The 12,495-nt window shown below is 43.7% G+C and overlaps 1 protein-coding gene across 4 annotated transcripts; it reads right to left on the reverse strand.

Moving 5' to 3' along the window:
- Window positions 1-1,253: 1,253 nt before the first annotated feature.
- On the reverse strand, window positions 1,254-11,787 carry LOC124406806 (5-oxoprolinase). 4 transcript variants are annotated; one of them, XM_046882413.1, is made up of 22 exons: window positions 11,475-11,787; window positions 9,779-10,034; window positions 6,861-7,046; window positions 6,547-6,791; window positions 6,308-6,470; window positions 6,140-6,225; window positions 5,631-5,832; window positions 5,282-5,542; window positions 4,876-5,212; window positions 4,573-4,786; window positions 4,333-4,471; window positions 3,965-4,242; window positions 3,703-3,850; window positions 3,522-3,634; window positions 3,324-3,429; window positions 3,067-3,234; window positions 2,725-2,969; window positions 2,525-2,636; window positions 2,203-2,427; window positions 1,692-2,033; window positions 1,427-1,628; window positions 1,254-1,304 (listed from the first exon to the last, which is right to left on the reverse strand). In XM_046882413.1, the coding sequence occupies exons 2-21, from the start codon at window positions 9,944-9,946 to the stop codon at window positions 1,479-1,481; spliced, it is 3,888 nt and encodes a 1,295-aa protein (XP_046738369.1). In that variant the 5' UTR covers window positions 9,947-10,034; window positions 11,475-11,787; the 3' UTR covers window positions 1,254-1,304; window positions 1,427-1,478. The 4 variants fall into 4 exon arrangements, with proteins under 4 accessions (XP_046738369.1, XP_046738368.1, XP_046738370.1 ...); XM_046882412.1 differs by lacking the exon at window positions 11,475-11,787 and having other exon boundaries at window positions 9,779-10,131; XM_046882414.1 differs by lacking the exon at window positions 11,475-11,787 and having other exon boundaries at window positions 9,694-10,131.
- Window positions 11,788-12,495: the final 708 nt, after the last annotated feature.

The raw sequence follows: 12,495 nt of genomic DNA on the forward strand, positions 1-12,495 counted from the left end.
ACAGTTCAATGTGGAAGTAGACACGTCGTATCTGCAGTCGCGGCTGGTAGACAGAATTGCCTCAGAATGCTACTAGGAAGGGTACAGAGAACTTATTGCAAACTGTTGGGCTATTCATTGTGTTGGGACTTGGTCGGGTAAAATGGAAATTTACCGAGCAGCGCGTGAAGTCTTGGACTTTTCCGCCTTTTCGTTCAGTGGAAAGTTGGAGCTCGGTTTCGTCAGCGTCGCATTTGTCACTCGGTGAACCATGTGGGAATTTACGTGCCAATTTCTACCACCCTCATTCGGAGGAATTCAGGGTCCTCGTAACGCTGCAGCGTATGCGGAATTTGGGGGTAGAAATTCGTTAATTTCCTGAAACTGCAGGAACGTAATTATCTCCGTGGTCCACCGCGCTAATTATAACAACGTGAGTCGAGACACATCGTTATGCGGCTGAAACGAATTCGTCCGGATAGCTTCCCTTCTGCAGGATCATCCCACCAAGCTAAACGCCAAAAAGCACTCGTCCTCCCTGAGGATGAATTCCTGCTGAGAGGTTTTGAGTGAGTTTCATCCAAACATCAGTTGTAGGAACTTTTCGAATGAGTGGAATCACAAAAACGTTAGTTTGTGGAACATCGCAAAAGCTGAGGATGTGTTCGCTAATGGATAGTGAAATGAAGAAAGAGATGAGAAAATTTTTCGGGGTAGCTAAAAAAAATCTCACCGCCGTCATCACGAGAAAAGATAACTCGGAGGACGATAACTTTCAAGTATATATATATGTATACAGAATACCCTTCCTCACCACTGGGAAGCGTGATACTAACAGAAACTAGTGAAACAAGCATTAAAGATCCATAGCGTGAGTGCCTATAGTGACCAAAACCAAATGTATCTGATCATGAATTTCTTGTCTCGTCAGTCATCTTCGTGTTCTCGAGTGAAAAGTTCGTCCTCGTTCGACTGTAATCCGATAGAGATGAGCCCGGTTGTTTCAATTTATTAAAAAATGATGCTGATTATTAATCTCTCGGTTGATGTGAATTATTAACTCATCCAATATATTACAGACAATACTTAACAGGCAATAAACTCTGTGATTTATTAATTTCAACGAAACGACTAGCGATAATCCAAATTATTTACAAAATACGTTATAAGTAAACTTATATCGGCGCATTAGAAATCGTCCTTGCTTTCTAAAAAATCTCGGTGTAAGTAACGCAAATTAATGCACGAACACCATATCGACACATAACAAATTATCTTTCGATACAGTTATTTCCATTTAGAATATTACCAATTATTATTCACCGTCACCTAAACTTATCTATAATCGCAGTCAAACCATCTACCAGTCTTACACTTCGGGTTCAAGGATTGCGATAGATTCATAGCTGACTGATCGATCACCATTTCTGTGACGTGAACGTGACCCAATTGCTACCGTAGAAGAATTAGGCGAGCAGGTTGCAGTTGAAGACCAGAATTTAGACGGACTCTTGGGCCTTTCGGTACTCGTAAATGCTTCCACGTTCGACAAACTTTCCCGTTACAGTCTTCTTAGCGCTGATTGCAAACCCGTTGGAACTAGGAGCGCCGTAGCCTCCACCGCCAGGCGTTTCCAGGGTGAAGATATCCTTCGAAAAGAAGAAAAACATTAGAACAAACAATTGCGGATAAGAAATGTCAGAGTGACTCACCCCAGGAAAAACGGGAACCGCAGTCTTCGGCCCAAGATTAATGGCGCGACCGTCAGCCTTCTTCAAAGTGTTTTTTCCGCGGGCACCTGGAAGTCCACCCTCAAGTCCCGGTGGATTGTGGACCCGTCGCTCCGTCAGTACTGACAACGTCATCGGAGCCCTGAAGAGAATCTCTCGAATCACTCCGTCGCCACCCCTGTGAGCTCCAGAGCCCCCCGTGCCTTCACGCAAGGTGAATTTCTTCAGGATGAGCGGGTACCGTTGTTCCAAGATCTCCGGGTCTGTGATTCGCGTGTTTGTCATGTGTGAGTGAACTCCGCCTCGGCCATCCCAAGTCGGCCCCTTGAAGAACGAGATAAACGAAGAAGAGAAATCAGTACAAATGTGAGGAAAATAGTGGAGGTCTTTATACCGGCAAATTCACCGTAACCGATAGGCTGAAATTTGGCAGTATTTTTTACACAGGATTGCGAGGGTGGGAAGAAGATCCGCAACGAATGATTACACCCACCGCTCCACTGCCGCCAGCCACAGTCTCGTAATAGCCCCATTTCTCGGTCCCAAGTGTGACGTTGTTCATGCAGCCCTGGGAGGCAGCGCAAGCCTTAAAGGCGGCGAGTACAACGTCGACGACGCGTTGGGACGTCAGGACGTTCCCACCAACAACGGCCGCGTCCTCGGAAGGATCGAGCAGCGACCCCTTGGGGATGATAACTCGCACCGGTTTCAGACAGCCCTGAAACCAACCGACAACGTCGTCGCTTATTCTAAACAAACCGAGTATCCGTGACTGACGTTACCGTTGCTCTTGTCGTGCTTCGAGTTCGACTCACCTGGTTCAGTGGCATGTCTCGCCCAACGATACTCCGCAAGCAGTATATCAACGCTGAGAGAGTGATAGCTCGTGGAGCGTTGCAGTTTCCCCATACTTCGTAACCCGTTCCACTGTCAACAGAGGCGTGACGAGTTCATGGATAGTTCTTTCGTGGTGCGGAAGATATTGTGAGGATAGCAAAAATAAAAATAAACTCACGTGAAGTCGAAGAGCGCCTCGCCACGCTCAACGTCGATATCAACGTGGAGTCGTATTTCGCTACCATCGTCGAGGTAGTCATGGGCGAAGAGCGTTGTGACTCCCGTTTGCTTTAGTGTCCTCAGTCCAACCTCCTTCAGCATTTCCCGAACCGCGACTTCGGCGTAGTTCTGAATGTGCCCCATATACGCCTGAACCACGTCCAGCCCATAAATGTCAATGAGTTCGTTCACGAGAAGCGTACCCTGAGGAAAAAGACAGAAAAGAAAAAAAAAACTCGGATTAAAAAGTTACACGTGATGTTTGTAAGTGTTTGAACATTATACTGTATGGATAACAAACCTTGTGATTGGCTGCAATCTGTGCTCTAAGGTCACTTAGATTGTCAGACAAGTTCCGAGTTCCTGAACTACCTGGAATCTTTCCAGGCTCCATCAGTTTCTCAGTCAACTCCTTTTCTCTGAAGATCCCCTTGTGAACTAGCAAGAAACTTTTAAAGGTCGCACCTTCCTGCGGAGAGTCATGAAGGATCGTGAGATGAAGAGTGGGGAAAGCGAGAAAAAATGCGGAACAACTTTCAAAAAGAATGTAGAGTTTACCTGAAGAAGAGTAGTAGAATTTGGTGGCATCGAACCGGGCGTTATTCCTCCGATGTCGGCGTGATGACCCCGACTTGCCACAAAAAATACTGGATTCTCTGAGCCGCTAAAAAGAGGGTATGTAGATGAAATTCTTCAGTTTATACAGTAAAAACATCCTCGATCATATCATTATTATTTGAAAATAAATTTGCTCACGTGTGAAAGACGGGTGTGATAACTGTGAGATCTGGAAGATGAGAACCACCGGCGGATGGATGATTGGCCAGGATCACGTCACCGGAAGTGAAGCGTCCCTCGAACGCCTTTATCTAAAAACAGGAAGAGCTTGAATATAGCTTCTTTCGTGAAGGAAATGACTTGAAGATGAAACGTTTACCTGATACTGGACGGTCTCTTGCATGGCACCAAGATGCACCGGAATGTGAGGAGCGTTCGAGACGAGACCACCGTCCGGACCAAATACTGCACAAGAAAAATCGAGACGTTCCTTGATATTCGTCGATATCGCAGTTCTCTGAAGTATCCTGAAACAGAACATAACGTATCTCTCCAATAACCAAGATCCTTAGAATTGCTTAACACGGTTATTAGCCCAGTTCAACTCAACCATATAAACAGTTCTCGATAGAAATACTAACCTTCCCATTTGCTCAGCGATGCTCATAAAACGGTGAGAGAAAATGCTCAACTGGATCGCATCGAGCTCTGGTGTAACTTCGCTGCGGCGAGCTGCTCCGATCTTGATCATCGTGTCTCCGCGCGACGTAATGACCGCTGAGCAATTCGGTTCGATGAGCAAAGTACCAAGGCCATCCATGATAATGGCAGGACCTGAAAGAGTGTGTCCAGGTGCCAGAGCATGCAATTGATAGACGTTGGTGTCTTGATACCCGCCCTCGAAGTAGACTCGGGTAGTCTGTTTAAGTCACCAGTCAACATGAAAGCAAGAAAGTTGTATAATTACCACTAATACAGAAATCTTCCCTTCGCACCGTTTCGTATTTACCTTTTCCGGTGTAGGGATTCCAGACGACTCCGGTAAGGCTGACTCTTCGGAAACGACTGTTTTTCCAACTCCACGAACTCTGATATCATCGACGAACACTTTCCGACCAGGCATTGTAAAGCCAAACTCTGTCTGATACCTCAAAAAATATATTTATATAAAAATAGTGTTAATGAGTTTGTATTCAGAAAACCGCATCGTCCAAACGATCTATGAAAAATGAATCGCCTGTGGACTGACCTCTCAAGAAATGTAGTTAGAAAATCACCCTGAGCTGTACCCGACTTCCCAGTCTTCGGGGCACACATGAGGGCGCAATCTGTGCCTTCGTACCGCAGGTGAAGGAAGGGCTCGGTGAAGATGGAGGACTCCTCGAATCCCTGCTCCCTTAGTTTTGCTCGTACCCTTTCCTTCAGAGCTTCGAATCGCACGTCCAATCGATGGAAGGCTTCCCCTGAATCAATTCAATCATTCTCAAAACTTTGCTCTTTCTAGAAATGTTCTGCTACATCCATATTAGCACCAAAAATACTCAACGCTTACCTTCCTCATACGCCTCAACGCTGGGTTCCTGGGCCTCCTCGACCACATCAGCCAACGCCATTCCGTAGGCAGATAAAATCCCAGCGTACTTGTGAACAAAAACGGTCCCCATGCCGAGGGAACGAGCTATGGCACAAGCATGCTGTCCTCCAGCACCTCCGAAACAGGCAAGAACGTGCCGCGATGTATCGTATCCTTTGGCCTGGGTAAGGGCCCGGATGGGGCGACACATCGCTTCGTTTGCCACCCTCACAAAACCCATCGCCACTTCCTCGACACTCATCACCTCTACAGTCTTGGCCCCGGAACCGGCTTGCCTTGCCATGAATGTGTTGATCTGTGGGAGTAAGATTTGAGTGATGAAAAAACGGCTGTTTACACTAGCTTCGAAGGAGGGATACCTTACCTCGTCAGTGAGGGCTTTGAAGGCCTTCACCGTGGCGGCCTCGTCAAGAGGCTCGTTCTCGTTAGGTCCGAAGATCTTTGGGAAATACTCCGGCAGCAGGCGTCCCAGGGCCAAATTGGCATCCGTGACCGTGAGCGGACCACCCTTCTTGTAGCAGGCAGGCCCGGGATGAGCGCCAGCACTTTGTGGCCCCACTTCAAAGAGTCCCGATCTAAAGAACAACATCGAACCACCTCCGGCTGCCACTGTATTTACGTCTAACTGCAGCATGGAGACGTCGACGGCAGTCCGGTTTGTTAGGGAATTATTGCTTGTTTCTCATTTTTGTATACACAGATGTGAATGTTACCTGCGCTGCCTGAATCGTCACTCCCGCAGTGGTGCTCTCGTAGACGTGTTCGAAAGCCCCAGCGTATCGACTGACGTCCGTCGACGTCCCTCCCATGTCGAAGCCGATCACTGGGAGGTCGCTTATTTTCTGGTACGTCGTCATTGCGTATCCAACAACCCCGCCAGCAGGACCGGAAAGAATTGCTCGAGACCCATTGAAACTGCGAAAGAAAATTCAGGAAAAACCTTTCCTTTAGAATCAGGAGTGAGGAAATGAACGATGACGAAATACGGAAAAAATCTGAACGAGTTTTGTTGGGTGATAACCGAAACCATCCACCTTAACCTAATAAAAAATACTGATAGGTAGGAAAAGGGAAAGATCCAAAATTCCAAACGCTGAAGGCTGCTCATCTTGAAGATTCAGAACGAACACCAATCATATATAACTGAATCATGTGCATCTTTCCATGATCCAGAACGACGCAAAGAATTGGCAAGGATTATCCTTCGAATCGAGATACTCACGACGTCATCGGTGTCAGTCCACCGTCACTCTGCATAAAAAGGACGTTCACTCCTTCCAAATTATTTTTGAAGCCAGAGGCGAAGCCCTAACAACAATGATTCAAGAGTTGCATTGTAAATTCAGGATCTATTCGCTACGAGCAGCGATTCGTTATGTATTGCTCCTACCTGCAAGTAAGTCTTTATGTGAGGTGTGAGGTAAGCATCGGCTGCGGCAGTGAATCCACGCGGAACTATTCTGGCCATAGGCATCACAACGTGTGAAAGAGATATTTCAGTGAAACCCATTTCACTGGCAAGTTCACCGACGCGAATCTCATGCTCTGCGTATCTGTAAAATGAAATATTACTCCGTAATGACTAACGGAATGCTTCAGCCAATTACCAGACAGGAAAGCTATACTTACGAGTAACTGTGCGCCAAAACGACAGCCAGACTTTCGATCCCCCTTTTCTTCAGTCCTTCGAGGTCCTTCTTGAGCCTCTGTTCGTTGAGTTCTTTCGTTACCAGGAATTCTTCGCCTGTGGTGCCCTTTACGCGTCTCCAACTTCTGCTCACGTCCCCCAGGCAGCATTTTTCTGGCTGAGCCGGAACTACCCTACAACCTACCTCAACCACCTCCGAGTAGAGAACCTCCGGCGTCACGACCTCCTACAATTCCACCCCCAGTTCACGTAGACTCTACAAGTAGCGGGGCATGACGTAGTTCTGTATACATACCAGGTCAAAAATGTTTGGCCGGGCCTGATTACCGATGAAAAGTAGTTCCTTGAAACCCTCGTTAACCAGAAGCGCCATCCGCGCGCCCTTTCTCTCCAATAGGGCGTTTGTAGCTACAGTGGTCCCCATCCGGATCCACGCGATCTTCGATGTGTCAACAGCGCCGTCCATCGGGACACCCGTTTCCTGCATATTTCACGTACATGTAAGTACTTGAACCATGAAGGGTGTACCTCATCACTTCACAACTCCGTAACTTTCCATGATATCAAACAACTTCTCACCAACAGTAGACCTGACTTTGAGCATGGTTAATCGCGTGGTACAGGAGTGAAATTCAAAGTGAACAAACTTGTGGAAAGTCAATGTCACCAGAAACTTATGCAGCATTTTTGCTACCAACTGTCTACCAATCGATTACTCCTCGTAATGTATTGTTATGATGTATTAAACGTATCATGATAACGATTTCAAACAATCTGACGAATAGAATCGTGGCAGATATTATACACATATCCTTGACATTCGTTTCCACGACCTATGTTCAACTTTCAAAATACTCTTACATTATTGCATGAATGCAAATTATTAGAAGCACAGTACATAGGTTCGCATTTTATCTGCACTTGATGAGTACTCTATAAAAACCACGAAAAGTGTAACGTTGAATAAGTATTATTTTTTTGTACATTCTACCATCATTCCTCTTCTGTCATACTAAATTTACGTGAACTTGAAACTTTGCTGTTAGGTTGCATAATTAAGCATCTTGGTGGAATAACGTCCCGAGACATAATGTGCGTACATGCCTGTATACAGTTCTTGTAACCTATCTTGTACTCCGAGACATTTTTACCAAAATAGAATAAGATCTGCACAAACATGTAAATATCTGCGAGAAAATTGGTCTAATAATAATGCGAAAGCGGCATGCGAGTTAGATTTTTTAGCGATGAGCCAACATTTGAGAAGTTAAGCGAAGGAAAATTAATAATTTCGTAGCCGACCTACGAAGCGGATGACGTCGACTCAGGATCAATATCGATTCCGTCGGAAGTAGTTTGGTCAAAACTTGACAAAGTGGTGAATCAATGAAAGTGGATAATTATTGGAAATAAAATTCTATTTAAAAATTCATATTTTCCGAGTCAAGTTCAACTTACAAACAATCGTGCAGAGTGGTATCATAACTATATTTACACACAATACGTAAATGAAGCCACAGCGTCCTTGAAGTCCGTCGGTCTGCCTGACCCCTGCAGTCAGTATGGGACGTCATATCGATTTCCTCCGGGAGGGTTGTCGAAGGTACAGAGGTAAAGGGGAGGCGTAAGGAAGCGTAGAGGAAGAAAAGCAGGATCAGGCAGTCGAGACGAATACTTCGAGAGAAAGAGAGAATCCTGTCGCTGTGAGAAAGTACCGGTCATTTGCTGCGGCAACGAACATGCAGCCTAATTGTAGTAGCTGGGTTCAGACTTTCCGAAAAATTGGTCAGTTGAAAAGATCGAGAGAGGGAAGAAGTTGAGAGGAAGGATGTCGGACAGCAAAATCAGAGGTGTAGTGCATTGTGGTGTAGCAGTTAATAGTCTGGTTGTCAACACATCCAAACAGGGCCAAGCGATGTGCCGAACACCGTACTTACAGGGCATTGGGAAAAAAACTTCGAGTAGCAGAATCAAGTTTTACAAACTTTTGTTCGTGCATCCATGGAACTCGGCAATACTTAGAGATATACTTGTGTTTGTTCGTTTGCTATACTTGAGACAATCACGCCACGTTTTATTTTTCTCTTTATATTCTGGAAGTAGAGAGATTATAGCAGGTTCTTGGGAGTTTCTTAAAACACTGACATTCTTTTGAGACGACAAATAGTCTTGGATTGTGTTGGTGCGATAACCAGGAAAATAAGAGAAAGCAAATGAAATCACTGGTAAATTAAAAAATTGGCACCTTTGTATTTTGAGATTGTGTTAAATATCTTGGTGGTTTTTTGGATTTTTATGCAAGTGTTTCAATATTATGTACGAAAAATGTTATCTCTTTGAATATACTAATTAAGTCTTACAGCGTTCCAAAAAGGGTATCATTATAATGTCGAAACTTTAATTTTCAGCGGGAAACAACGAAACATGAAATCAAAAATTGATAATACAACAGAAAAAATTAAAAGTGCTCATTTGTCAAATGTCTGCTCGACTGATGGACCATAGTCTTGTATATTCTAAGATGAAATTACGACATCTAAAATGGTTCACAGCACTGTCAGAGAATCTTAAAGCCACTCAAAAGTCAAGCTTACACTAGATTTACTCAGGTATTTACATGAGATAAGTTGTAACGTTTTATTAGGTAAGTTGTGTAACAGACTCAGATATTTAACTAACGCACCGTCGTCGTTGAAATTGAATTCGTCTTTTGGAGAAGAATTGTGGATAATAAGAAGAATTATAAGAATTATCATTAGTGCTGATGGGGAGGAATTAGGCATAAAATTTCCAGCAACCCTTCGTAAGCATCAAAACTGACGAGACTAATTATAAGAATCTAGGCCTTGTAAAATTCAGAAGTCATTGCCTAATGATAGCACTACGTAATCTCGAAGTATCCAGAGCATTACGCCTACCACTTCAATTAACATACGCCTATTATTGCCACATTAAATCGTTGCAACATGGGTAATTAAGCCTCCTACGCCTTAGTTCAATTGAATTATCCAACATCTCGATGACACTTGTACCAAGCACGGTGCCTAACAAATTCGGGTGTTACAAGAAGAAATTCCCATAATGACTTGACAAAGAGGAAAATGTTAATAGACTTTTAATCGCTGTATATGAATCAGCGCATTCTCTGCGTCACAAGTTCGGGATTCACTCCCAACAGAATTGGCCTTGACCGGAAGTCCAATGGATCCTGACCTGCTCAAGAATTCTGCGGATTCCCTCGCGGGGTGCGTCCTCATAGTTGCTGGGATCAACCGAGAGGAGCTTCATCACGCGAACCTTCCCGCTTGGACATTCCGCGTAGACGTCGGTGAAGGTACCGCCACGATCAATGGCGAACCCGAATTTATCCTCGACGACCATGATCCTGGTTCGACTGCTTTTCCTCCTCAATGCCCTCTGAGCTCCAGAATAAGTATCTTGCAATACACGACTAGTCAATCTCAAGCCGCTGTGTAGGGTAATAAATTATGTAATATTAACTTTCGTCAAAGTCATTCATTATTGCTAAATGATACCGTTGAAAAAGCAATATGTGGTTTCGTTAGTTAAACAGTATTGGCCAATAAAAGAGTTTCGGTAAAAAATTATGGTACGAATTACCTCACGAATAACCATATTACCTATAGCTTTTACTTTTTTCGGACAATTAACATTTACCAAGACTTTGATTAGAAATATGTAATGAAAAATTAGTCAATCTTGCAGATTCAAGACAAACATAAAAAAATGCGTCGATTCAAAAATCCAAACTTGTGATTTATTCCCTGTTACCCAATTCGATTGGAGAGAGTAGTGAACCAGCCAAACGGAATTGCATTATTGCATGGAATTCGTGTACGATAATAGGAATGCCCCCCCCCCCCCCCCCCCCCCAATATTAGAATTGCATTGAATCACTTCCGGTATTCCAGTTGAATGAGCAATGTATTGAAATCGATAAATGTTTACCAATCCTCGCAAGCCTAAGACGACAGATGCAAGTCATCGATCTCACTAACAACAAGTTACAACACTACAAAAGACTAGGCATTAGCTCAGCTGTATTGTAAATGATAGTGCATTTATCAAAAGGTTGACCGATCTATGAAAGTAATGTTACGTAAATATTACATTTACGCTTCATTCGTTTACTATGATTTATAACTGATATTGCAGACAATTCAACATTTCCTCACACGCTATCTATCGCAAATTGATAAATATTTTAATACCAGCACAGACGTGTGTACTTGCAACTCTTCACTGGCTGGATACTGAGATGTACGGCACCACGAATCTTTGAAGATCGAATTAAGTTAACATTTAAAAAAATCGTTGAAATCATGAAAATGTATACTTATCATGTCGCTGTGCTATGGATACAAAGTAATGCTACTGTATGTACTCAAAACATATCTATGACATAATGATCTACATTATGGCACAATACATTTGTGATTGTGACAGTTGATTCTACAAGCTAGTCAATACGACTTCTTGACGAAAAATCCTTGAATCATACAATGAGAAGAGTGTTCAAAAATTGTTTAAAAGAGTAGACAACTGAGCGGTGAACGATGGATCGTTCCAAGATCCACGTGGGTAATGACATTCAAGCCGAGGCTCTACAGCGCTAACAGAAATAGTCCCATAGCAAATGATGAAGGTCAGCATTGATTTACATGTTACATTGAATTATATAATAATATATTATACAATTTATATAACACTGTATTGTTGTGATCGTCTGTGCGTGAAACTTAAAATTCTTGACCTTGACGGATATAAATAAACTCCACGTTTTTTACGTAAGTTGCTCTTGGCCGTTTACCACCAGATGTAGAATTGACCTTAGAATTGGCGAGCGCGTCTATCCGTAAGCACGGTTATAGATAAGAGAAAAACTTACATCCGATCGCAGTATATACAGAGGAGGCGCTCCTACGATGCGTGAAATCAGGAAAATACTTGACGGTAAAGAAGAAACAAAGTTGGCAAGAGTTGAAAGTGTCGCGAGAACAGAGCCTTCGGGGAGATGCAGGTTGTCAATCACTTCATCAGCCCTTTGCACTGTCTGCGACTAAACGTCTCTCTGTGTGTAAGACGTTAAGCAGAGATAGAGCGAGTGACAGCCGTTTACCAGGAGGAGCGTTTTATACGCAGCGCCTCATGTGGGTCACACGCGCTCGATGGTTCGCTAGCTCGGTTACAGCTGATACTGATTTGCCACGGTAGCGTTCGTCTATCTATACTATAATACGCTACCATTGCTACCATGCGCGAGCCGCGGTGCCTGGATTCCCCGGACTCGCCAATATTCGTGTTAGTTGGAAACTCGGAATGTGAGTTGGTTGGTACGCATGCTGTATCAGTCAAACACAGTCGTTTTACACCCAACCGACAAGAGGTGAGAAGTCACCTTGCGGCGATAACCGAGCTGGCCTGTAACGTACCTTGAGCTCTTTCCGCATTAGCTGCTTTTATTATTAATTTAAATTACATAGCTTATTAGCAGGGTTCATTCAGGTTCATTGGTCATTGGTTCGTATCAATGCCGTCGCGTAGTATCATCGTGTGGAAAAATCGTGTGTGACGCAGTTTCTCGATGAGTAAGTCGGAATGGTTTACATGCCGTCTTGTAACCTTCGATACACGTAATAGTGTTATTATTTTCTTATCGGACATTGGTTGTTGTGAATATCCAAGATAATGATCAGTATCGTATAAATTAAGTCCACTGGTAACTTTTAACTTAAGTTAAACTTAAGTTAACTTAGTAACTGATACGTTGGCATGAACGGTAGAACATGTATCAGTTCTAGGCGTACAAGTGAAAGAGCAGTTGTGCCTCACATACGACTGAATACACACGCGTACCTCGTTTATCATTCGCGGTTTTTTTTTAAATCATCATTATTGTAGCGTATAAC

Source organism: Diprion similis, chromosome 6 (genome assembly GCF_021155765.1).
Source record: "Diprion similis isolate iyDipSimi1 chromosome 6, iyDipSimi1.1, whole genome shotgun sequence".
Taxonomy (NCBI): domain Eukaryota; kingdom Metazoa; phylum Arthropoda; class Insecta; order Hymenoptera; family Diprionidae; genus Diprion; species Diprion similis.